The 27,454-nt window shown below is 38.8% G+C and overlaps 1 protein-coding gene across 1 annotated transcript in view; it reads right to left on the reverse strand.

Moving 5' to 3' along the window:
• Nucleotides 1-24,860, reverse strand: part of ACER3 (alkaline ceramidase 3) — a 56,260-nt gene extending 31,400 nt beyond the window's left edge. Inside the window, exons 1-2 of the mRNA XM_054627674.2 lie at nt 24,634-24,860; nt 5,461-5,571 (exon numbers count right to left, since the gene is read on the reverse strand). Coding sequence (XP_054483649.1) covers nt 5,461-5,571; nt 24,634-24,736 — 214 coding nt within the window. The 5' untranslated portion in view covers nt 24,737-24,860. The remainder of the gene's footprint in view (nt 1-5,460; nt 5,572-24,633) is intronic.
• Between the last annotated feature and the right edge of the window lie 2,594 nt (nt 24,861-27,454).

Consider the following 27,454-nt stretch of genomic DNA (forward strand, 5'->3'; position numbering starts at 1 on the left):
AAATGTCATTTTCAAGTACAGGCAAAATCATTGCATAAGAAATTTCAACAGATTTTAAATTAGCAAAATATATGGCTGGGGTTTTCTTGTTTGTTTTTGTTAATGTTATTTGTGTTAATAAATCTCAACAATCAAGGAATTCCTTTGCTTCCTCCTATACAGTAAGAAGCAATTACTTCTAGACTAATTCTTCTTCGGTCTTTGAAAAAAATCTAGCATGCTGCAGATATTAGTATTTCAAGTTCATTAATCCCATGACTATAGTTAGTTTTTACAGTTAAAATTGATAGAACCCCTCTTTCTTCTGTGCAATAATCACACCTGGAGTTTCTCTGATTATGAAATTTTACTATGCATTGTAGAACAATGTTTTATTTATAGTATCTATATAAAATAGATACCTGGAAGAAGAAAGCTTTCAGGGACAGATCTTATGGTTCCAGGCTCGAGACATTTTTAAGAAATATCTACTTCACAAAAATCATCTGCAATGAGACATTCTGCCAGCTTTGTACTTTTCAAAATATGAGTCATCATGATCACTGCAATGACACAAGTTTTCAAGAGAAGCAACTGTCCCATACAGCCACTGACACACTGAACAATAAATTTGCTCCTTACCTTGTAAGCAGTTTTCATATTTTAGGTGTTTCCTTTGGCAGAGGAGCTTAACTCACTAAAAGCTGCATATTGGTTGGGAAGCTTTAACACCATCTGAAGCAGTAAGTACCATTTCCTCTCTAACTACTGTAACTCATTTTTCATAAATACTACAAGTCACTTGGCATTTTTACATCAATGAACCTCCCAAGTTACAGGGGATATATATAAATTATGTATTAAGCACAGAATACACATTAAATCACAATATTATGAGATCAAAATTGCACTTCAGAAGACTAGAAATGCAAAGTCAGGGCTGCTGCTCTATGCAGACTAACAGGGTCTTTTTCTGTCCTGCAGCAAACACCCTGTGTAGTTACTGCCAGTGGATAAAATAGTGGTGCTATGATGATGTAAAATCAATGCATCTACAAACTTTACTTCATATAAATACTGTCAAAAAACTTATGGGCAATACCAATGGCTAGAAATAATTGAATATTATACAAAAGATCCAGCTCTATATATGAACCCTATGAACCTCCAGGATTTGAATCCTAGAGGGATTTTTTTCAATAATTTTAGGAAGCATCAGAAACATCATATAATCAGTGATAATTCAGTTTGATGTAACTATTCCATCAGCACTCAAAATTCTCATTATGAACCGAAATCCTTTACAGAAAAAGCAGTTTATTAAGATTTCACAGAAATGGTAACTATACAGGCACTGTATGAAAATATTCTGAAGGAAGGATGCTCCAGATGCAAACACCATTATTTAAGTATCTACACATGAACTAGTTGTCAAAGCTTCCACTAAGAAAATGTCATTATTAAGAGTAATGCAGCTGGCCAAACAGGTGTTTTATAACAAGTCAAATGATTCTCCTGACTTTACTGACTGCACTGGCAGACAGAACCTTCTGCACAGGTAGACACATACATTTAGGTGTTTAAATTTGGAGCTAAATTCCATTTTATGTTTTTACAATGACAGAACTTAATTAAAGATAAACAACAACACACTGCACCATTAAAAGTTAAAGAATGAAACAAGATGAAAAAGTAGAATTAACTTAACTACTTTTAATGGATTATTTTGTGTTGTAAAGGTTTCCCCTCCACAGCATAAGAGACAGGAGAGACACTGGTTACTCCAGAGGTACAGCTCTGCAATTAACCCCCAGCGTGGCTGGTACTATTCCCAGACACTGTGGTACAAGTGTCTGCACTAGTGAGTTGTTGGAACAGTCTGAGGTATGAATGTGGCCTATTCCAACAAGCACTTTCCCCAGGCAGCTTCCAGGCACAGCCCAGCAGCCGGCAGAGGCTGGGGCCTGTGCTCAGCAGGCAATCTGTATGCGGTCACCTTGTTTTGGAGGCTAAGATCAACAGACACGGGCTGTTCCACGCTGCCTGGCTTCAGCACTCAGGAATGCTCCCAACCACAGCTGATTTAACAACACTGACACGGCCCTGGGAGCTTCTCTACAGGTGTTAGGTAAGAAGAAGGGAATTAACTCTGACTGAAGAGGTTCTAACAACTGTTTTCACAGACACAGAGTTTCACTGGAAATTAGATTTAATACGTTGCTTATTAAGAGTTCCTATGGCTATTCCTAATATAGAAAAATTTTTACACCTTCTTTCTTTCCTCCACTTTGGCAATGCTTGAATTACTGAGCCCTTATTAAACAGGCCAAAGAAATATAAATGAGGACAATCCTTCTAAATTTCAAGTGAAGTATCTAACAAACATTACTTCATCGAGTGCTTTCTTATTTCATTAGGTCCAGAAGTTTCACTTTTTTATATATGTATTTATACACACACACACACACAGAGTTTTTTAAAAATCAAGACCCTTCAAAATCACTGTTCCCCAATATGTATGAGGAACTGGCATGTGTAGAATCTGATACAACACTCCAGAATCATAAGGAACTACTCTAAACCAACTGCTTATTCCTTGAGGTAGGAATGGTCTGATTTGTTCCACCTACTTCAGGTGACGCAACATACTGAAATAATGGCTTAAGATTAGTCTTCATAATTTATATGCTGATTAAATGGTTCTCTACAGCTTAAAAATCATACCCAGGTCCTACTGAGTTAATTGAGAACATGCACTTTTTGCTGAAAGGCAGCAGAAAAAAGGGCTGAGAACAGTGTGCTGTATCTCAAAGGCCTTGCTGAAAAGTGTAACTCAGTATTGGCACCAGTATGAACAAGAAATTTATTTGAGCAATTATTCAGAAATACCCCTTGTTATGCAGCTAAGATCTTACCATGTATATGAAACGAACAGAACTTTCATTGTGCAAAATGCATTTACTTCAAAAAGGAAATAAATGTCAACCAAAGAGATTGTGGGTATAAAAGGCAAGAACTGAACACGGTGCGGCAAAACACAAAGAAACTGACAATCAGCTAAATGTCTGGAAGCATGCAAAAGAAGCAGCTGATTTGGATCAAAATAATGTCTAGAAACAACACCTCATGTTCTCAAATGCTAACAGATTTAATTTGAACGTTGGCTTTGACAGCTGTCTTTTAGTATCTTGTAAAATCTCAGTAACTATTCAAAATTGCTCAAACTGAACTAAAGTACCCTCCCTTCCACCCCCATCTTCACAGCAGAACTGTTAAAGAATTTCTCCTTTAACAAAAGAACCCTCACTTAGAAGCTCTGCTGTATGGTCTTTAATGAAGCATGCTGTCTCAAGTGAAATCACAAGTTTGTGTTAAATTCGCTATCTTTTCACAGATTAAGTCTACATTTATTTGTTACAAATTAAATAAATAGAGTGAAACCTGTTAATAAATAAAATTCATACAATGTAAAGAATTCTGTCTGATACTCCTTACAAAAAGAATTTTCTGTATACTTACTCTATCTCCACTTCAGTATGCCTCTTGTTCAGTCACATGCACAGAGAGAATGGCAATGTTCCTGACATATTTCAACCATATTTAAAATTCTTTTTATGTTTTCATTCACTGCTTTTATTCTGTAGTAGAGCAAATGTTAAGTGGTTTGTGATTCCAAATCATCTTGTTCCTGTTTTTCACTGCAAACTATAAAGTCTTCTACATTTCTTTACATCTTTCAACTGCTGTAAAACAGGGTTACAAATATTGAAGCAGACACAAAGCAGAAGGGAAACACTTTTGGGAGAGACCTTTAATGTTAGGTTCCAACATATGAGATAAAAATCAAGCCATTTATCACTTCAGACAGGAATCAAAGCCAACTCAGTAACAGATTAGCCTAGATGGAACTCAGGACTGTCTTCCAGCACTGCTGTCCAAATACAGGCTGAGCTCGCTTTCAGCAACAGCAGAGAGAGGAAAAATTGAAATACAAGGTATTTACTGTGATCAAAGACAGTTGGGTTTGCTGGCTTTTTATTTGTTTGTTTGTTTTTTGTTTGTTTTTTTTTCTTGGTGGGTTTGTTGTTTTTTTTTTTTGGTGTTGTTTGGGTTTTTTTGCTTTTTAAAAATATTTTAAACATTAAATGGGATGTGAGAAATGCCCATCTGGTGTGACAGCCTGACATTCTGGTCAGATAGTGACTGCACACTCTGTCCATCATAAACTGTCACTGACAGAGGTAGCCACAAATCATGGTGAAAACCGTTTCAAACTAAGTTTTAATTTAAGGGATTCCTTTTCATAGTTTAAAAAGAATGGCAGTATGGGACACTTTGATTCAAGAACACCCAAAGTCAACTTCAGCAAACATTTACACACCACTTCTACCTCCTCTTTTTAAAAGTAAGCCCTGACCTTTAAGAATTCTCTCTGTTTCATACTGAGACAAAAATTAATAATTACATGAAACCATAGAAAGCCTACAAATGGCTTATTAGAAAGTGCTCAGACAATATGAAAAGCAGTGCATTGTTGCTGCCTAGTTTCACATAGATCAGGAAAGCTAATATAACTGAAAACTGATGAATTTGCACCTTGTGTATGTTACAGTTTAACTGGTATCAAGGATACATTTAGCACATAGATATGCATTTTTCTGCAAGGTCCATCCACATACATAACAGGCCAATTTTAAAAGTAACATTTATCAATCCCTTACCACTCCAAAGACTGGGAAAAATCTCCATAAAGACAAGAGCTATAGCAAATACAGAAATCCTGTGGAACACAGAGATTCTATGAAATCTAGTTTTGAGATCCAACTGCCAAATCTGAACCATCTTCAAACGTTTTTTTCATAAGGAACAAGACTTCTAGTCACATAATTAACATTTAAAAGGAACTTGGTTGTTTTCTGAATTTTGTTATTTTAGAATGGACAGACTTCCCTTGAGTTGATCTAAACATGAATATCATGTTGTTCTTCCATTCTTGCAAAACTTCCCAGACATGATGGCTGGGTGATATATGCCAAAGAGGAACTGGAAACAAATTTGAAGTCATGAAAGAATGCCTTTCCAGTTCCCTCTACATCTTGGCCACTTCCTCTATTACTCTCCCATACAAATGTCACAAAAATACTAATATAGTGTGAAACTGTTTATAAGTAGAATACACAAAACACCTTCTGTAAATGATCAGAAAAGTACAGAGAGCGAGCTAAGATGCACTGAGCAGGACCCAAAGCCAGAAAAGGATCACTTTAAAATCTGATCGAATTATTTAGTGAATTCTAATCTCATGTTCCTCCAAAAGATACAAATTTCTGTAAACATTAACAAGTGTAGCAAATTGAGGTCTACCTTTCACACACATAGTATTTTGGTTTAACTACTTGGTTTATCAATATCTAGATAGATTTTCCATTGCATATCTGAGCTCTCTTTATAAGGAAAGAGCAAATTAAGTTTTACACATACCTGTAAGACACAAATATGCAGCTAAATATCGTTTTTCAAGGCCATCTTTATAGGTCTGAATCGCACCATAGATTGGAGGTAGAATGAAAATCAGGTTACTCACTGTGTTCCCTGTAGGACAGAAACACAAAGCAGAGATTTAGAATTGGGTACTATACACTTTAACTAAATCTAACAAAATTACATTCACTCATTAGAGACAGGTTCAACAGTTTTCATCCAGAAAGTGACCCAGCAAGACACCACTGCTCTCCATCCCTGGTCTAGTGGAACTAGATGGTCTTAAAGGTCCCTTCCCGGACTCTATCCTACATTCTACTCAATGCAAAAAAATTACATACGCTGCAAAGACCAGGGAAAGTAATAAAAGCCAAGAACCCAGCTCTTGTACAGTGATTTAGATTTGGCTTGTTTTTCTTTTCCCAATGGTGCTGACCTAAGCAAAAGTGCAATGAAATCCTGCAAAGTTTAAGTGAAACAAAAGGAAATGGTGCATCTCGCAACAGAAGGGATGCAGATTCAGCTTTTTCACTTAACCACAAATCATAATTTTGAGAATAGAGGTTATGTTATGGGAATTAAATGCCATACAATTTGGAAAAATGAGCAAATCTGTTTAAAAAAAGGCTTATACAAAATAAACTGCACATTTTCACACACCATCAGTTAAATATATATAAAACTGAAATCTAATTTGCCAATATCCCAATGAAATATACAATTTATGAGGTTATGAAGACACCACCCCTCCCCCTCCAATTTCTGTATTTTTTATTCAGCAGAAAATCCCAAAAGCATTTCACACTCTAGAACAAGGAACAAGAGTGAGTAGGTCCTTTCTGAATCACACCCCTAATTCAAGCAGCTATTTTTCAGGAGTCCTACTTGCCAAGATCCATCCAAAAGAAAAGCAAAACATAAAAAAATGTGTTCATATAACCCTAAGGTATTGCAGCACCTCTAAAAACAAAAATTCATACTTCACAATTTTAAAGAAAATTCATACTCAAATGGAAAAAGGTTATTTCAGAACACATGTAGCAGAAATGTACCTAGCTCCATTGAACAAGGTAGCTCTTCTGTATTCTCACAAAGTACATACAAATCTCACTTCGAGACAGCCTTCTCAACCAGTTAAAAATCTCATCTGATTTTTATCAGAACTTCTTTAAATTGCTTCCTTATTGATTTAACATAATATCCTGCCCAACCACGAATTTCACCAAGTTATAACAAGTCAAATCAGATGTGCCAGAGATCTCCCTCTTCTAGACAGATCTGAATTATGTTCCTCCATGTAAAAGAAGCCCAGCTGAAAACAAAAACTTCTGTATCAAAACAAATCCTTCTGTAAGGATATACAAGTTTATACCAATATAAAAGGCCTTTTTTGTGCTTAAATCCTTTGTGGAATCATTACTCTTTTACCAGATTCCCACAGCGTTGCAATGGGTAGTAATTCACTTTCAACAGAGATGTTTGGAAGAAATTCACTCAAAAATGCCATTGTGTAACACAATTGCCATGTCCTCCTGTAAATCATGCAAACATGTCATTAAGCCTTGAAAAGTAGAATAAAGGTTACATAGTCTGGATAGTGAAACTTCTGCTTTCTAAAGCAGTGCTCAACTATGCCCATTTTCAAGAGAAGTCAGTAGACATTACATAAATGTCACTTTTCAAGGTCACTTAGTTATGAAACTGTCAAAAGCCTGGCAAAAATTCAAATATGAAAATGCCAAACAAAAGAAATACCATGATGTTTATGCACAATTGGGAAGGCACATGACTGTGGAAGAGAGTTGCAGTAGGATAACAAACTTCAGATGGGTGTAAGAATGCAGAAAACAGATTCTTCTGTAGGAAAGGGAAGGGAAGGTTTCAACACTTCCTGTTAAGCTATAATTACATTAAATTATTGAAAATTTATGAGCATTTAATCTGGGAACATCTTGCTGAGAGAGGAAATACCATAGACCTAATCTAGCTGTACATTCCTGCCACTCCTTCTCTGCACTTTTTGGCCCATATTACTCAGAACATTTGCAGCATGGATTAGGCAAGCCTATCTGCAAACATACTTATTGAAAGTTGTGTACATTTTTTTAAAAGGGGAAATGGGGGCAGGGGAACAATAAAATCCTCTGGCATGCTGCTAGCAAAATTACTTTTTTCAAGAACAAAAACTCCAAGGCCTCTTGCAAACCCAGGTCCCCAGGAATACATATTTCATAAAAGTCTAGCTAGTCTTTATAGGATTATCCTCACACAGAATAGCTTATAAATTCATTAAAAGGGATTTTTATTAATTCCACCAAAAAATGGCAGTGGGATATGCACAGAGATTAGCAAAGAATACCAAGAAAGAAGAAAAAAGTGACACAATGCAGACCTATAACTCTACAGTTATTTAACAAACAAGGAAGTGAAACAGTTATTTAACGAACAAGGAGGTTGGAAATGGGAAAACAGTTCAAATTGCCAAAAAGATACATATTTTTTCACTAAATTTCCTTTTTTTAAAACAGGGGAATCATAATGCAGCAGAGCTCCGTGGGAAAACCAGTGAATGGAGAAATTGCAACTATGGCACAAGGCAGAAGATATGTAAAATAACTAAAGAAGAAATTATTGGTTGTGCCTATAAGAAATAGGGTACATCAGAAATTTGATGAATGCATGTGGACAGACTTGAGCTTAACTCTCTACAGCATTCTTATATTTCACTACTGGATTCTTTGAATACTGGTCCAGGGAGTGACCTAACTTTTCTTTAGTGACCAAAGACTGCTTTTCAATATTTTATCTTATCTTCAACATGTCCATCAAAAGAAAGGCAGACCACATTATCTGGGAGAGAAATGAATGAACTTGCAGACTGAAATGACAAGAACAGGATTAAATATGATGGACATGAACACACCTTTCAATGTGAATATGAATCCTTATTCCATATGTAGAATTAATCTATTTGAAGAGGCAGAAAAGTATGGTAACTGACCATAAACTATCACTGTATGCACCAAACCCCTTACATCTATTTCCAATAGAGGCAGTGAAAATAGTTATGTCTTCATGCAAGTCAACAGTGGAACACACTGTTCTCTAGTTATTGATAAAAGAAAGGAGAAAGCTCAACAGGTGCAAAGAAGCTCCACTCAGATGGGAGTGATGAATGGGAGCCTATAATTTCAGAAGGGACAAAAATTGCTCAGCTCACTGTACAAAACAATGGCTGGATGGAACAAGACTGTGCTCTGTAAAGACATCGTTTGTCAACGCCAATGACAAAAGGGAGCTGTTTGAACTGAAGGATAATACTGACAATGACTAAATAGATATAAACTAATCCTAAATAAATGCAGGCTAGAATAAAGAGGAAAGCTTCCCATTAGAGAGGAAATATTTACAACTGCTTCCCAACAGAAATGAGCAGCACGATGAACCTGCTTTCAGAGTGGAGATCAGGAAGCTCCACAATCAGATTACATGATGCAGTAGCCTACCAGAGTACTAAACCAGACCATGTCCACAAAGATTATACATGGTACTAGGTACAGGGCTAAATTAAGGTTTAATCATGATAATGTGACTGACTGCACAAATTTCCATAAAAGTCTTTCAAGACTGTTTTAATGCAAATCATTGTTTCAAAGTAATGTTTTATTCATTGAGAGAATGCCATAAGGTAGCAGTACAAAATCAAATTTATGCAAAACATCTTTTCAACAAGCTTCTGTCTGTAGGAAGAAGAACAGTATGAGCGTTAAACCACATCTGCTTCCCATTCTACAAATACAGCAGCAAAACCTGGTAAGTCTTTTTCTAATGCATGTGCATTCACAGTCATCTTCAGGCCCTAAGAAATATGTGTGCTATCATTAACACACAAAGATCCATACAAAGACTGACCACAAATACAAACAAAAATAACTTAAAAAGGGAAACAGTTTCTACAGGCAGACCCAGGTACAATGTACAGCTTACTGTTGCACAGACATTGCAAACACAGTTAGGAAGGACACAAATTTGAAGTACCTTTCATAAAATTTCCATTTTTCCAAATATGTAGTTAATTCCACACTAGAAAGTAAGTGCTACAATAAATTTGGATGAAGAGTCAAAAGAGGAAAAAAAAGTGAAGCTGTAAATAAGTTGTAAAAGAAGATGGTCATAAAGGAATAATAAACAGGATGCAAAAAGATAAGGAAAAATGCTGGGAGTTAGAATAAAGATGCTGGTTTAGGTGAGGAAGGAAAAGTGCTATCATAAAAAAGAAGCAAAAATTACCATGTTCAACTTTTGATAAGGTGATCAGTGTGATTTATCCTGTGTTAAGAGAAGATTTCTCCTATGTTTGTATACAGAATGACAGCAAGATTCACCAAGCACAAGAATCTTTTCAAATTTTAAAATGTTCTGGCTCTCTCTGTCAAACAAATTAAGATTTTTCACTGTCTTATGGTTTTTAAAAGTCTCAAACCAATAGAAATAAATGTTACCCTCAGAGAGAAAAGAAGAAAACATTTGCTGTTTAAAAAGTTGACTATACATAAAGCATAAAGAGCTCATTTAATATCAGGACTAACAAATGCAACATTCACCACAGTAAGACTTTTCATTATAGTAAGATTTTTTCATGCCACTGTGAAACAGGAGAAAGGTATATATTTCAGAAAATAGCAGCCACTTTCCTAAGTTGCAATAGAGCCAAAGTATCACTTTAAGTAAACACACAAACAAACAATGCTTTGGGGCTGAAAACATCAATTTCATTGTCTGGATATCATGGTGCTCTGCACAGTCAATTCCTGGATCATGTAGCTTTATCTTTTTACATCACTGTAGGAAGAAATTAAAAATAATTATAAAAAACAAAGCCTCTCAGATGGCATCATGTAGAACTTGATTCATCCTTCTATCTGCTTTCAGATATAAGGAATTCTATTTCATGGTTTTGTTTCTGGAATCACCTCACACAGTTCTGGTGCAAACTACAGCTCATTATTAGAGAGTTTACCAAGTTTCAAGAAACTGCAAAGCAATGCAATTCAGCCACATTTGAGAGCATAACCATCTACCATTAGGTATGCTCTCTGCTCAGAAGAACCAACTACCCAGAATCACCTGGTTTAGCCACTAACTTCAACCTCGCGCTGTTTTCACTCACGGCTTATCACCAGGAGGGCAGAGCAGAAATTAGATTTTCACTTCTACCAGCCAGTTTTAATATATTCCACTTCAAAGTCTACGATAACTGCACTTCAGAGTGTCAGGAAATGAAAACTCCTGTTTCCATTTGATATTTCAGAAGGACCTCAAGGGGAGAAAACCAAGTCATCCCAACAGGAATTTTGCCAATTTGTAATTACTGGACTCCCTCCTTGCTAATGTGCATGAAGGATCAATACAAACATCCTGTCACTTACTGAAATACAACACAGTGTTACTGCAGGCTGGAACACAGGACCAATGCCAACTTAAAAATAAAAATCATAAAATAAATTTTAAAAAAATGGGAGCTTGGGGTATTTGTTTTAAGCTACGAGATCCATTTCTTACATTGTATAATTTTCCTTTCCAAATACTAAACTAGCCTTGATTTTGTTTACTGGGACATTAATTGAAGTTACAACTTCAGCAATTCAGCTGCAACTTGCACTGGCCACCACATTTCTAAAACCAAAATGGGAAAAATACTGAAGGAAACAAATACTGAAGGAACTAATGAACTGTATAAGCTGTGTATGAAAGCTTCCTGAGGAACTATAAAAATGAGCACACATAAATAACAACACAAATCAATGGATCTTTACTGAGACTACTAGGTCTTCCTCGGTGTTTAAAATAATATCAGAACTCTATGGAACAAGTTCACATAGATCATAAGAATCATAAAATTAAGAGATAGATAAAACAGCACAGAAAAATGTAATGAAGTGCATTACAAAGGAATGCTGCATTAATCTAGCTCTGTATAGAAACTGTCATACTATTATGAGAAAAACTGTAAGGCACTAATGAGAGGGAGGGAGTAGATACAACAACTAGGAGTACTACACAGGAAAAGGAAGACCTAAGAAGGGAAAGAACAGCTACCTAAATCTCAGCCAGACAGAAGCTAGAAGAAAGCAACGTGGAATCCCAAAGGTTTACATGGGGGAAGGATTGAAAAGAAATATTATTTGCATTACTAAAGAATAGAATTCTGATAAGTACTAACAGGTTGAACCAAGGAAAAGGGAAGTTTCAGTAGGACATCTAGAAATCTAGCATCTGGCAGCAGCAACATTTCCCAAAAGAAACCATGAATCCTGGAAGAGTTTCAAACAGAATGGATAACACGCTGCAAGACACATGAAGGAAACAAGGCACCGTGGGTGAAGAGAGGTGGCAAACAAGGTAGGAACACAGGCTCCTTCCCAAGGCCAGCACCAGCTCAGATGCATACCACTGGAGTGAGCACACCACGTTCCAGCCACACGTGTCTCAGCCCCAGCAGCAGCAGCAGAGCTGCTTCCAGTAAGTCCAAGTGCTGGGACAAGGCCAAAAAAACTGAAGGCAACATTGCTGCTGCAGAGCTGGTGGCCAGCTGGAAGGTTTAAATGTTTAAAGTCGGAATGCAGGGCAGCACTTCTAGACCTTCTAGGCTGCTTCTCCCCTGCTGGGCCTCCATTTCTCCAGGACAGCACAGCACAGATATGCAAGCTAATATCCTTCTGAAGAGGTACACCATTCCAGAAATAGATTGGATTGGGGAGGGGTAAAGAGGCAATTTTAGGGAAAAAAATAATTATTAACAACACAATTTGATTTTTCTTTCTAGTGCGCATTTATAAGTGGTTCCAACATGCTGTGTCAAGTGATACATTCCAATTTATGGTTTCACACACTTTATATCCCAGCTGCAGAATTCATTCCCTTGACATTCATCATACTAGTCCAGCTAATATTTTTAGATGGTTTTAGTATGATTACAGTATTTCATGTTGCACTTGTGTTCTTCAAAACAATCAAAAAGTATTTAGAAGAGAAAGCTCTCGACACTGCTGACTAACAAAACACACACAAAGTAAGCTCAGTTCAAACCTGTAAAGTGTGGGTGTATTTTCTTATGCACAAGCCTCATTGGAATGCACATCCTACAAAAGCCCTTATTATAAACTGTTTCTGAATTGCCCTAGGTTACAATTAAGCTATCCTCTTCCTTACCCTCATCTCTGCAAACTGCTTTGCTACTGTACAGTAAAGGCATTCGAAAACTACAACCTAACAGAAGACTATACTAACACTGACTTTGCTTCTTATGTAAATTTTACTAAAAATAAATGAGAGAAAGCTAATACTTAAATTCATATTTTAAAGCTCCACTTATTTCTTCATAAGAAACCAATACCCTTGAAGATACCCTTGCAATCCCAGAAATAGAACAGTTGTGTTTATAGTAGTGCAAGTTTAGACAGTGAAACATTGCGGGGGCAAAGAAATTTTTACTCTTTCCCTTCAAATCCAGAAGACATTGGTCACCTATTTAGTCTCTTTTACTGGAGGGTCTAAGCACCCCAGTCCTCTGTCTCAATATCCCTGCAAGACAGGCTGGATAAAGCTGCCTGAGCCACAAAGAAACCTGCCTAAAACTGAAGCCAGGACCTTCAAACACCAAAGTGTTCCTCTAGGCACTTGACCATCCTTAGCCACCACAATAAAGATGAATGATTCACCACGCCACTTCTCATAAGTAAAGCTTCAAAGTAGAAAATGCAGTCATAGTGAGAGCTGGGTACTTTCCAGAAACAATATTTTTGTTACCAATTCTCATGTTTAGCACAATGAACTTCTCCTCCTGGAATTTTTAAAGGCTATCACAAGTGAAGAAGAAGTGCCTAAAGCCCCAGAACTTGCACTGATTTTTTTTTTTGTTTTGAGGAAGGGTGACTTCTGATTTTTTCTGAGGGATCTGTCTCAAAACTTTTCATGACTGAAGTCTGAGATCAGCATCAACTGCTCTTCCTCAGAAGAACATTAGAAGGGCAGATTAAAATGTGGAGGACCAGCTGTGAAGTTTAACAGATAATTATGAAAGCAATTGCAATGAAAATATTCTGAAGTGATAGGCCAGAATAAGGATAGATACAACACCTAAATTAAAAAGCCAAGTACTCTCTTCTCTTTTGAAGCCTATCTTATTGTAGTTGTATGTTTATCACACCAATGCCTGTCACAAGCACAGGGCATTGTGGAACATGAATAAATGGTTTTTGCATTTTGAATGGACCATTACCTGAAAAATAACAGTATTTAGAAATGTAATAATAAAGATGCAAGAATCTATTCGTGACCATTTTTTTGAGACTTCAGGAAGCAGCTTGGACAAATATGATAGTACACATCTTCTTTACAGGACATTTTATTCTTAATCCAAGAAATTCACAATTAATCAGACTGCAAAGAATAAACTTGCATTACAGCCAGCTGCTATGCCATCCTGTCATATTTAATATTGCTTTCCTAGGGTATGAGAAACCACATGGAAAAGAAAGCATAATTTCTCCAATAAACATGAATCTAAGATGATAGCAAGCACACCAATTACTTTGAAGTACACCTGGAAGGATTTTGAAAGCAAATTTAAAGTAAAAACAGTTGACATAGGCAGATCATTTGAAATACCAATCTAGAAAGCTCGCTAAAAGCAAGTGCTTACATCTGGAAAATGCAATCAAAGAAAGTCTAAAGAGATTAGGCTGAGATGATATAAAGTTAGAATATTACATGCAATAAGCTTGTTGCTGAAGGGCAGATTTGCTTCTTTTATATCCTTTACTGGAAAACAAAATAAAACCCATTTTAAATGTTATTTTAAGGCAGGTTGATGATGTCAGACTGGGAGGAAGTAAAAAACATGGAGATTACTGTTCAGCCCCTGCTAAAACTAAGCAGTGACCAATATATTACACTGATCATCCATGTCATTTTCATCATTAGCTCCTTCCAGCCATTCTTCTCCTACGGTGGCATCAGCATCCTGGCTTCCTGTTCAGTGTCTGCACAAACTCCTTTAAGTAGAAGGGTCTGTCCAGAGGAGAAAGCACAGATTTTAGAGCTGACAGCTTTGATTTACCAAGTACATCCAACCCAGCATCTTTCAGTCCTCACTACACTGGAAAAACTAACTTGAGACACGGAAGCTGTGGGTATCAGCCCAGAGGCTCTGGTAGGACTGTCCCAAGCACTATGCAGTGACAGAGGAGAGCTGAGCCTTAGGGGAGTCCAACATGCTCACTGGACAGTGAGCAGCAGAGAATAATGTGCACCAGTGCTTCTGTCTAGGTATTTGCAGCTTTAGCTTGGGTAGTCCATCTTCAAAATCCAAATCCTCTAACCTTCTCTTTCTTCCCTTTCTTACTATCAATACAGATTTCCCCTGGGTGTCCAGAACAATTAAAGCCTCTTCTACCAATGACTCATGCCATTCTTTTGCCCTGTTTGGATGGCAGGAAATTAAAAGTTACTACAATACTACATAAAAAATAATACTACATAACTGTAGGAGAGCACATGAGGATAATGAAACTGCTCAGCAACCACAGCCTGATTCAGACACACCGCAGCCACTCAAATACTGATTGGTGACATTCACCCTCTTATCATCAGTAGTAATAAAAGATTCCTTCTGCAAATAACCATATTTTTTCTTTTCTTTTTTTTTTGCAGGGCCGCCTTAAATGAAAAACCCTAAGGCTAACTGAAACATGTGATGACAGGCAACTGATCACAGAAATGACCTGGAATCATCATCTTCAATCCTAAATATCTAACTTTATCTCTTTTACATAGGTACTTCATTTCTCCAAAGTCTTCATAACCTTTTCCAGTTAATATAACAACCTCAAGCAAAAACTTTCAACAGTACCCAATTAATTCAATAATGCAAGAATCAAAGGTCGTCACTCCTAGTCTACAACTAACTCTAACTCTTCTTTAGTCACTGTTCAATTGTCATTTCAAGACAACCTTCTTGTTCATGCTTGAAAAATGAAAAGAAAAATATTAGCAATCATCTATCATCCACAAATCTTGGCAAAAGCTATTCATCTGGAGGGAAAATGAAGCTTTTCCACAGAGACAGTAAGATCAAAGCCCATATCTTAAGTATCTCACAGTCTAAACCAAATAAAGAAAGAGATATAAAATACACAGAAGGTTCAAACTTTAAACACTATCTTTTTGTTATAAATATAAATTAATATAGTACCTACACAATAATAGCTCATAAGGTGGGTGGCAGGAATTTGGGCAGAAATCAGTTTTACTGAATAAGATACAAAATAGTTGAAACCCATATACAAAATAACTGTGTTCCCAACACAGATGTGGCCCAAAGGCTGGCAGAGGAAATCTTCCAGAGGAAACGCCTGAGACAATTGTAGAAAAAAAAAATAATACAAAAGTCAAGTGGAAATCAGCATGGAAGAGCTTGGAAGGAAATGCATTTAAGAAACAGAAATAGCTTTACAGTATTTCTCTGCAGCCCAGAATAGAGGGGAAAAAAAGGACATGAAACATTAAATTGGGATAGACTCAACAGTTTCAGCATTTCAGTATGGCACTAACTTTATGCACTGTGCAGAAGAATGTATCTGAGGAGCCTTGTAGGATTATAAAACTTGGGCCTTGAAAGATTTAACAGCCACCAAAACTCTGAGTGAAAAGCAACTGTGGTATCACAGATCACAAAGGCATAGCAGTTTGTTTAAGTGAATGAAAACAACATCTGCTGTATGATTTCACTACCACAGTGCATATCTCTGCTGCTTTCCAAGGCACTGACACAAATCAATTGAACTGATTCTTAGAGAGACACTGCTCACCAGTAGCACAAACCAGCAATGATCCTCTGGTCTTTGCTCTGCTACATCAAAAGAAAGCCCTGAACTTCTACACTGCTACTGCTAGCAGCAGCTTATGGAGATAGCATTAAACCGGTATGAACAGAAGTGCATTGCCAACACTACTAAATTGAAAAAATAAAGCAAAAAGTTTTCTTTCTCTGATTTTCCAGGCAGTTTACACTGGGTTCAGCACACTGTGTATAGTTTATTCTTTCTGCTTATACAGCTTATTTTCACAACTGTGAAAAAGACTTGGAAAAAAAGAAAAGACATCCATTTTCATTCATGAACATAATATCACCTGGAGCAACTCTGAGTTTATATATTTGTGAGTTTTTTCTTAAGTCTGTAAGATTCAAAATCTAAAAAAATAAATAACGTATGTATCCCATGTAAGGACTGCAGGAATATCAGTAGAAATACACCCTGCACCTGTGTGCAATAACCCCCAGAGCAGCTTGGCTGCTGCAATCTGGGGTCAGCACCAGACCTGGAAGTCTCTGGCAGGAGAGCAGCACTACAAACTCCCTCCAAGAACAATCCAATCTGTAACGAGACTCACACAAACATGAAAAGGTTTGCTGTGCAAGAAAAGGTAAGTACTTGTAGAAGAAAAATACACCCATTTTATCTAGAAGTAATGTAAACTCCTCTCTGTGACAACAAATTCAGTTTATCAGTTCTGTTGGTCATTTTTGCTTCCTGTTGCAGATGACCCATTTGATTTCAGAGCAAGCCAGATCTGCAAAGTCTCTTTCTCAAAGACATACAAGTCATTTTTCAGTTTTCCCTGGGTTTCCTCAGTGAAGCTTAAAATCCCCATTTGAAGGGATCACAATAGCATGCTTTCCAGTCAGGAAGCAGGTCTTTGATTGAACAAACAAATAGTGTTGACCAGGCAGGATGAAGAAAGAGATGTCATTTGTTCATCAGGTTAACACAGAAATACCTCTGTCCCAAGACTGAAAGTGTCCAGACTAATTTTCATGCTCAGTGCTCTAAAGGACTTCTTTGAGCTAATACTGTATCTGTTTCCCAGGTGCTGATTCTTGTTCAAATGAAAATCCTTATCCAACATGAATTAGCAATAACTAAAAATCTAGCCTACAGAGCAGTGGCATCATGAGCTTACTGCAAATAATGAGCTCATTAAAGCATTGTATAAACCAAGAGCTTCTAGGGTCATGTCTTATGACTATTAAGTTGATACCTTGAAATCCTATGAGTTGGAATACATATAAAATTCATACTAAATTCATGCAAAACATGAAGATGTTCAGGTCACCCCTAACACCACATCTTTTCCTAATTCTGCTTGTCTGCTTTCCTGCCTGAAGAAGTCTAAATCTTGCCTTCCCAAATATAAAAGTCAAGTCTCAAACTAACATCCTGAACCTTGCCCAGCTTAATCAGGCCACACTCTTGTTCCCTTCTCCAGTTCCTCTGTTTAGAGAGGAAAATTGCAGTATTACCTGGACTTGGCTAAGGGAACATATCTTCCTATTCATAAAGCCAGCCAGAGATTCTTGAAGAGACACACACACGCTGCACATACCATTTCAGGGTCACTCCAAGGACACAGCATTCAGAAAACATGTCCTAAGGAATCAAGGAACGATGTAAACCCAAATATAAGAAACTAAAGCCCCAGGACACAGCTGGGAAATAGACACGCTGTTGGACACTAATCTCAAATTTGAAATAAAGTTTGGAATTTCCTTCAGGAAAGTGCTGCAATGTCCAGGGCAGGTTGAGTCACCAGTTGGTGGAGAGGCAAAGAACTGAAGAGGAATCTTGTAAGGCTGAGGAAGGGACACAAAGGGTGCAATCTCTCCACCAAGACTGACAGAAAGAACAACTTCTGCCTCCTGAACTCCAGACACACTGAAGTACGTACTTTGCCAGAGGATGATGGACCTGACTGTAAAGGAGATAATGATCTGGAGATGCTGACTGCAGTAATCATTTAGAAATATCAGTTTTTTCAGTGACTGGTCACAGTGCACATGCAGCATATTTCTTCAAGGAAATTAATTTTTAGGAACTGAAAAAAAATATCATGGTTAGACACTTCATTTTTTTGAGCTAGCACAAAAACTTCGAAAATTTATAATTGCATTTTCAAGTACAAAGAAGGATCTGTGCCTGAAACCTTAAATCTAAACAGTACCCAGCAAAACCACTGAGCCTCTACGCTGAGCTTGCCTATATGGGCATATTCAGATCAATTAATGGTAAATGATTGACACTAAAGCAGTGCTGCTCTGGGCTTTTTTACTGCAACGTTCTCTAGAATTTCTCTCTTCCTCACACATTCTTTTGCTCTTTGTAGTACTTCCACAAAGACAGAATAACCAAGCACCTTTAATTCATGCAGCAGCTCAGCTTCTCTGCTAATGGACGGAAGAAGGAGAGTAATTAATGAGGCAGGTACAAAGAGCCTCCCAGCTAGAAGGCAATCTAAGGTAGGTAGCTCTGCCCTGATAACCACTGCAAATGGGTTCTCTTCTAGCATTATAATGTCCTGTTTAGACACACATTTTGAATTAAAAGAACTTTTTGCATTTTATAACCTTTCATGAGCCACAAACCTTTCCATGATCCTCTTGAGGTAGTCAGAGAAACAGCCAAGTGTGTGAGCACTCACACAAGTTGCAAGACAAAACAACCATACATTGCTGAGCTGTTGGGATTGGAGACAATTCCCAGACTTCCTTTGAACATTTTTGCATCGATAATTAAATCTTTCCTCTTTAAAGGAAAAACAAAAAAATCTTTCCCACTTATCTGTGAAAGGCACCAGCAAATATAGAAAATGCATTACATAAATAGCAGTTTCACACACACAAGACACAGCAAACCCCAGACTGAAGACTTTTTGTCTTTCAATTATGACAAGTTTTTAATCTGTGACTAAAAGCTCATTAAAAGTAACTTTAAAGTCAGCAGTGGTCCTTTACAATCATTTATTTTACATTAATCTTCCTATTTCTAGCTACAAATATATATTCTGCAAATTCATATCATGCAGTTCATAAACCTGTCTGCCTCAGTTTGCACATACGAAAAATTAAAATGTAGAAATGTCATTGGTCTGTTACCATTTGGAGTGGCAGATGTCCAACTGCCAGCTGTACAAGTACTGAATATGAAGCACTAATTATAGAGTAATCAAATGCTTTGTTAAACCATATTTAAGAATTTTATTGTCACTTAATAGCTACACACATTAGTAGATAAACATACATGTGGTCCATTAGCACAGCATCTGACAGGCTTTAAGCGTATCCATAACATGATGGATAAATAAGAACTGATGACTGGGGAAATCAGCTTTCCAAGAGCCTTTGACCCCATCTTTCAACAAAGACTGGTGGGAAAACTGAAAATTAAGCTGTCATGAGATCAAAGGTAGAGTTGCATCATGATGAAAGATAAAAAGGAAGGAAGAATTAAAAATAACATATAAATCATTAGTGATGTCAAAATGCATCAAAGCTGTGTGACAAGACTATCTTTAGGCTTAAGCCAAGAATGTACTTTTACAGCCTAGGAAAGGAAATAAATTAATACAACAGTATTTGCTACTGATTCAAAACCAAATAGAAAGAAATAAAGAAGTGACAGCAGAGACCATCTGGCTTATGATTTTGGTTCTGCTATTTTATTTTTTGGAGAAAAAAAATAAATAATCTTTCAACTTCTTTTTGTCTGCAGCACAAAAAGCAAGCTAGAAGTGTTCATCCCAAAACACACTGCACAGTTGAGCACTGTTCTGCACACTCCACTTGACTTTACACTCACCATCAATTATTTTAATGCTTCCTTTACCTTTTTGCTTGCAGTGCCTCCTCAGTTCAGGGAGCTCCCTCAAGAAGCCAAATAAATTTCCAGAGGAAAGTTGTGATGTGGTTTCCTCCAATGAGATCATTAAATTTATACACTCAAATCCCTTTCAGTCTTAAAGTCTATAGGTCTGTGACACTGTCTTCTGTTAAAGCACTCTTTAGAACTCATCTGTGTCATGTCATCTGTAAATCGCTCCATCTCAGCCAGGCAGTTGGGCTCATCACACCCAATTAAACTTGATGATGTTTTCTTCATCTGCCACTTTATCACTGAAAGAACAGGAAGAGTTCTTGAAGGCAGACAGTTGGCTTTATTTTAGTTTTCTAACTCTCACTTGGAGAGTACCTAGCCCAACAGTCTCTGGCTGCTTTTCAAAGCCTCTGGCAAAAAAGGCAAAATGCAACAGGACACCCACGAGGAACAAGTGACAATCCATACATGGCAGTACAAATTCAACATTAATGACTTTAAGTAAATTTTGCAAGTTTTTATGTTTTAAAGTAATGAGCCCCATAGAAAATAGAGATCTGTGCATCTTTGGCAGCTGTATTCTCTGAGCAATGCCTAAAAGGAAACACAATGTCGAGAATGCTGGGACAGCACTCTATGCCATCCAAGATGTGAGATCAAGAGATATCTCACACTTAAGAACACAAGTCACCATAATCTTGTCTCAATCTCTTGTCTGAGGCAAAAATCAGAAGCTTGAAGGAAGCGGAACAAAAATAGCTAGAAACATGGGCAGATTCTCATGACATGGGTGTGTTTTTTTCCTAAATAAGAGTCCCATAAGGAAATCCCAGTTACAAGAAGTCACTTACCAGATCTCTAATGAAAACAAAAACTAATGGATTTAACTCTGGTAATGATAATAATAAAAAAATTCTTATACAAAGATATCAGAACATACTTGGACAAGACCAGAAGCCAAGAAAGAAACAATTTCACTAATTCCTTGAGAAGCCTGAAGCAATGTTCTAGATGCTTGCTGCTGTAAATGCCAGCATAAGGATATCTCTAAACCTGTCATGTTGTAGATGATGCATATTACTCATGGACAATGATAGCTCAAAGCAACATAACTGGAAACATGACTCAAGTTTGATCCAAACTGGAACACAGCATTCTGTTGTTAACTACAACAAATTCGCCCCCATGATTCTCCCGACTGAGAATTATAAGCCCTCATGTACCACACAGGGCTCCTTTGAATCTAAAATATTTGCTTGAATTGGTACTACTCTACATGCTTTCAGCAAAGGGAGTATGTGAAGATTAGTTATATTCACTCAGCATATTCTATAAGAGAAGCTCTTCTTACAGGGATGACTGAATCCAAGAATGGTAAGGCTCCTGTGATAGACATTCATGTCAAAACAGACCTCCAAAACTCAATGCTACGTGGGCTAAACTGGTCTGAAACATCAACCCTGCTAAAATAAGGAGTAAGCTGTAGCATTTGAGTGATAAGTGCTAAAACCCAGAACTTATATTTGCCCTTTTTCTATTTGCTTGTGTGGGAGGATGGTGGGTTTATCCTTTACTATTTTTTCGTAAGCAAGTGTACAAAAGTTTGGATAATTCAGCTTTTAAGAACTGAGACCTTGAAAGGTTTAAAGAAGGGAAAAAACCCCACATCTACTACTTGCTCTCCAGCACACAGGAGGCAATCAATGAGAAACCCTGAAAAAGGAATTACTACACCATACAATAGGTTTGATCAGTGGGGGATATAAGACTCATTTTAAGGCTTAACAGACTTAAGCTTGCAAAACAATTCTTTTAACTGGTTTTCCATTTCAATGGGTTTAATATTCTACAGATGGATGCAGAGCAGTTAGTCATCCACCTCCACAGGGGAGAAAAACTGACTAGGTGCAGACTCAGAAAGGCAAGAAAAAGCATTTCTCATTATTAAAAAAATGAACTTTTGAATACATGCCACCATATTTGGGATACATCAAGGGAATTCAAGTATGAAGTGCTACACCATCACCTTTCCTCACTGCCACATCTCTCACTACATACAATTGATAAGCTGCTACCATTTACACTAGTTCTATAAGGAGTAAAGAGCAAGGAACTGCATGTGGGCTTTTGGAACACAATGTAGCAATTCTGTACTAAAAGTAGCATGTCAAAACCAAATTGCTAAATGGCACAAAAATGTAATTTGTACAAGCTTTCTGTTTGGTTCTTTAGCCTGCAATCTATTTGGTTTGGACCTGCCAGTATTCTTCAATCTTTGGGCCTCCGAAGTTTCTTATAAATTATTAACCACCATTAACAAACAACTTACAACAAATATTAATGCAAAAATTTTTACAATCAGCTGTACCTGAGTGGTACCAAGTCAGAAATGGATTTTCACTCTTCTGTAAGGTAAAACTTCAAATAATATCCCCAGAACACTTATTGCCTCAGACCCTCAAAGCACTGTTAGAGAACTACTGCTGAAGAAAATCTAACCCATCTTGGCATCTGGACTGAAATTAGCTGCTGTTAAGCTAACCCTACACCACAGCAGGCTTACTTACTGTTTTGCATTTTAAACTTAGATCATTTAAATGCTTTACATTACAGCATACCCCTTATATACAGTTTTTTTCAGTGCAACTGACAGACCAACAAACTGTCATCCCAAACACCAAAACCGTAAGGAGGGACCAGCCCTAGTATAGCTACTCTCTTTTTCTTCAGAACACAAGCCTTTCTGCCTCCCATTACCCTCATCCTCATCTTCCTTCTCCTGAATAATCCAAAAGGAGACAAAAAGTATCAGTTAACAAGGTCAACAATGCATGAATTATTTTAAAAATTTACATGCTAGTCAAATTCATTTTTACATTAATGAAGAAACAGAACTTCCTCTTCCCTATGAGAATTATCTCACAAATTATGCTTGACAAAAAGGAAAACACATATATACATACTCTGCAAAAGTCTCATTCTATTTAGACTTCTAAGTTTGTCCCTTTTTAAGAGTATTTAATTTTGTTTCCTTTTCAGCCAGCCTGCCTCAGCCATAAATCTACACACTAACTTCCTTTTTCCTCTGAGCTTCTAAGCTGCTTATGCTACTGTTGTTCATTTCAGATCCTGTTCTTCCTATTCCTATACTCTGAACACTCTTTCACAATTATTCATTTTGGATCCTCACCCATGTCAGTGCTTGCAACCAGGAGTCACAGCTGGGCATGGAAACCCAGAACCTTCCATCTTCTGCATGCCAAGCTCTTCCAAACCACTGCTGAAGCATCCCAGCTATGTGAAAGGCCTCTGCAGATTGCCCACTTCAAGCACTTCAGGGTAGGTGAGCCTGGTCACTTGAGCACCCAGGGCCCTAACACTTCAAAGGCAGCTACCTACCTTATGCGTGTGAAAGTTTTTCGCAGTACAGGGCGTATGCCAGGCAGAAGCACATAATTATAACTACTACACCCTTTAAAGTCTCTGCCCAGGACACAAAAATACTTAGTTGTTCAACAAAACCTCAGTGACATAGGGCTTGATCTTTTATCACCTGCAAGACACTACTTTCTCAAGCACCTGATGGATAACCCTGTAGTTGAAGCCCCTTCTTTTTTTCCCTAAAACATGCTAAATCCTGAGTGTTTCTGAATAACAGAGTTTCGAGGTCAAACCAATGGCCTGCTCTCTTCCCAGTGCTCTGAGCTATCCTAAAAGATAATCACTTGAAACAGAGCGACCTTTCAAGCCTCGCTTAACTCCCACCACCTGGGAGCAGAGCCACCTGATTGACGATGGTCATCAGGAGGCACCAAAGACCAGCTGGGGGAAGGTGTCATCCCTGGATGAAGCCGTATCTTGCATAGGAAGATACCTTTTCTCTCTCCCTGAGCAGTTTCACTTGGTTTGACAGTCCAGGCTGTGCAGATGGTTCCACCTCAAGGGGAGCAGAGCAGCAGACCCGTGTGGCTTCACGGCGTGACACGCCAAGCACGACTCCAGCGAGAGTCCCTCCCTCTCTTCACCCGTGCCTGCGGTGCCACACAGCCAGCCCAGCTCCCGTGACACCCCCAGGACAAAGCTCACGGGCCACCCCATCCCAGCCACCGCCGCAGGCCCCCGGCACCCCCGCTCCAGCCCTGCCATCCCTACGGACACAGGCCGAAAGGACACGCTTGGGATGGGGGCCCAAACGACACGCTGGGGAGAGAGGGGCAACACCAGCCCGTGCTTCCGACACGGATTTGTGGGGAAAGGCGGTAAAAAACACCCATTTCCACCCACCGGGGTTGGCTGAGGGGCAGCGGCACCGTCACCCCGCAGAAAAGAGGGGCCAAGGAGGAGGAGGGATTCCCCCGCCGCGGGGAGAGAGCACGAAGAGCTGCGGAGAGGGAGAAGGAGGCGGCGGTGGGACGGGGCCCCCGGGGCCGGGGCAGGACCCGGGGCCGGAGCGGCCACTCACAGAACTCGGCGATATAGTAGGAGACGGCGTAGTTCTCCTCGCACCACTCCAGGGTGGAGGTCGGCGGACCCCAGTAACCCTCCCGGTCAGCGGCCGGAGCCATCGCGGCGCCCGCTCCAGGCTAGAGCGGAGCCAGGGCACGGGGGCAGCGGAGGGAGAAGGGCGCCGGGCCCGGAGCGCGGCGGCGGCGGCGGGAGAGCGGGCGGGGCCGGCGCTGGGCCCGCCCGCGGGGCGGAGCCGCGGTCACCATGGGGACGGGCTGCGGCCTGTCGGACGGAGCAAACCGGGGCGGAGAAACACATTGTGGTGGAGAGCGTGGATGTGGGGAGAGTCTGTGGGGAAACACCGGTGTGGGGCGTGTTTGGCTCTCAGGGAACCCGCGCGATGCCCCTGTGAGGATGAGGCGGGACGTGCAGCATCACGGCGCTCTCCTCACCCACTTTTCAAGCCGGGGGCAGTGAAGAGGTTTCCTCTCTCAGCTTTCCACTCCGGTTTTCCTTATAGATTTCGTGGAGGGTTTGTAAGGCGAGTGGGGCACCGTGCTGCCTTCATGATGTTGAGACACAGCTTCACAGCATCGTAGAATGATTTGGGTTGGAGGGGATCTTAAGGACCATCCAGTTCCAATCCCCTGCCATGGGCAGGGTCACCTTCCACTAGACCAGGCTGCTCAAAGCCCCATCCAACCTGGCCTTGAACACTCCCAGGGATGGGGCACCCAAAGATCCACCAGGCCACCTGTGCCAGTGTCTCACCACTTTCACATTGAAGAATTTCTTCCTGAAAGCAATGAAGAGGCAAGTGTTCCTCATACTCGTGGGCTGGGAGAAGGAAGGAGTATTTTTATAGCACTGCCTACTAAATGCGGGTTTTCCTCTCCTCTGATGCCTTATTTAGTTTCCTCAGTGCTTACTACGCGTACTATACTTACACCCATAATATGCAAACTGCTTCTCAAGCAGAGTTGGTGTCCAGAGGCAAGTACAATCTAAAAATGGAAAGACTTGAGACATAAGGGAAAAGAATAAAGTGTACCAGTAAAGGTCTGATAATGCTGTGTGTGATAATGCTGTGTCAGAAGGCGATCCAAAGACTTGAGGAGAAGCTTCGGGCAACCTTGGGGGCTGTAAACAGTGTTTACACCCTGCTGGCCAGCAGAATTTATTATACCTGTGTGTAAACACACAGACTTCTTTTTCCACATCTTATTTCTTCTCACCTTTCCTTCTGTAGGCTAAGAAATGACAATCTAAACACAGACCTTTCCTACTGTAAATGCATGGCAGAATGTATACTCTATCTTGGAGACCATCTTGCCTTCTGAAGTTCAGTTTGTGTATAATTGCTTCTAGCATCAAGAGATGTAGTTAACATATATCACTGCTTTTCATCATGCTATAAAGCACTAAAATAAAATTTATTTTAGTGATGGCAATGACAATACACCTAAATTGTCAAATTCCCTGTGGATTTTTATATGCAGACCTGTTCTTCCTATATTTTTCAGACCTATGTTACTTCCACAGATTTAGACTTTCAAGACTGGGGTCTGGAAGAGTACCAGACTGATCAAGATGCATAAAACTGGCTGTAAACAATGAGGAAGATTCTGACCTGCTTGATGCACTTTAGCTTTTCAGACTTTTGAAGGTTCAGTTAAAAGTTCTTGACAGAAAAACAATTAAAAATTTGAAATTGCAGTTACTCAGAAACTAAGGAGAGATTTATGAAATATTTTAAATATTAACTAATAGTTAAATATTAAAAAATAAATATTTACTCACCAGGAGCAATAATGGAAAAAATGTGGAAAAATTGTAGGCAATTTTTATAACACTGAATTACAGTTGGCTTTAAATAAATAATTAAAAATTTTGGTGTTTGTTTCTTTTCTCATCACACGCATGCTGGCCATGAGAAGATTTGCCACCACGCTAGAAAAAGAAGTCAGACATGAAACTAGCTTTAAAACTGGGCAAGATAAATTAATGAAGGGGTTTATGTGGTAGCTATCAATAATGTGGGTTGTCATCCATTCTGATTTCCTCAGAAACACAAGGAAAATTCATAGCTAGGCCTTGATTTCAATCACTAGGGAATTTTTATTTATTTGGCACTTTTCTGGAGTATTCTCCATCTCAAAATGCATTTACTTCTGACTTGTTCTGTGGCTTGGTTCTCTGCTTTTGAACTCTGACAAAACTTTCAGTCACTGCACTCAGAAGGATAGTATTGAAGAGGCAGCCCCAAACTATTATAATAGATGCTTTTTTTTCCCCTGAAAATATTTTGTAAAGGTAAACTTGACTTCCACAAAACAACTTTGACTACTTCAGCTTTTACAAGAATACGTATTAAAATCAGAACTTTTCCTCTGTAACCTTGAGCTATGCCTTGTTCTGTCCATTACTGCACTGGATATAATGTGACAGCCTGAAGTTCTTTGCATCTAAATGTGGTCTGTCTGATTAAAGGACAGAACCTACCCCTGTCCAGGCACTGGGTTTCCTTTGTCTGATCTGTACAACCTATGGAGGGAATGTCTTGTTTCTGAAATAGCAAGAACCAAACAGAGCTACTGAAATGCTTTTTTTCCAGTATTACTAACAATGTGCTTGATATGCCGATGAAGTAGTTTCCTGTGGCCTCAGGTTGCCTGTGGCAAAGGATCCTCTTTCCATACAGTTTAATGTTGCCCTGAAACCTTATGTCCTAACTGATCAGTGGGTAATTGAATCATGTCAGTTTACACCACTAGGGGGATACGTCCTGTCACTTCAGGATGCAATAGTATTTTGCTTGCCAATGGGAAAGGACTGCT

This window comes from Agelaius phoeniceus, chromosome 2 (genome assembly GCF_051311805.1).
Source record: "Agelaius phoeniceus isolate bAgePho1 chromosome 2, bAgePho1.hap1, whole genome shotgun sequence".
NCBI classification, from domain to species: Eukaryota; Metazoa; Chordata; class Aves; order Passeriformes; family Icteridae; genus Agelaius; species Agelaius phoeniceus.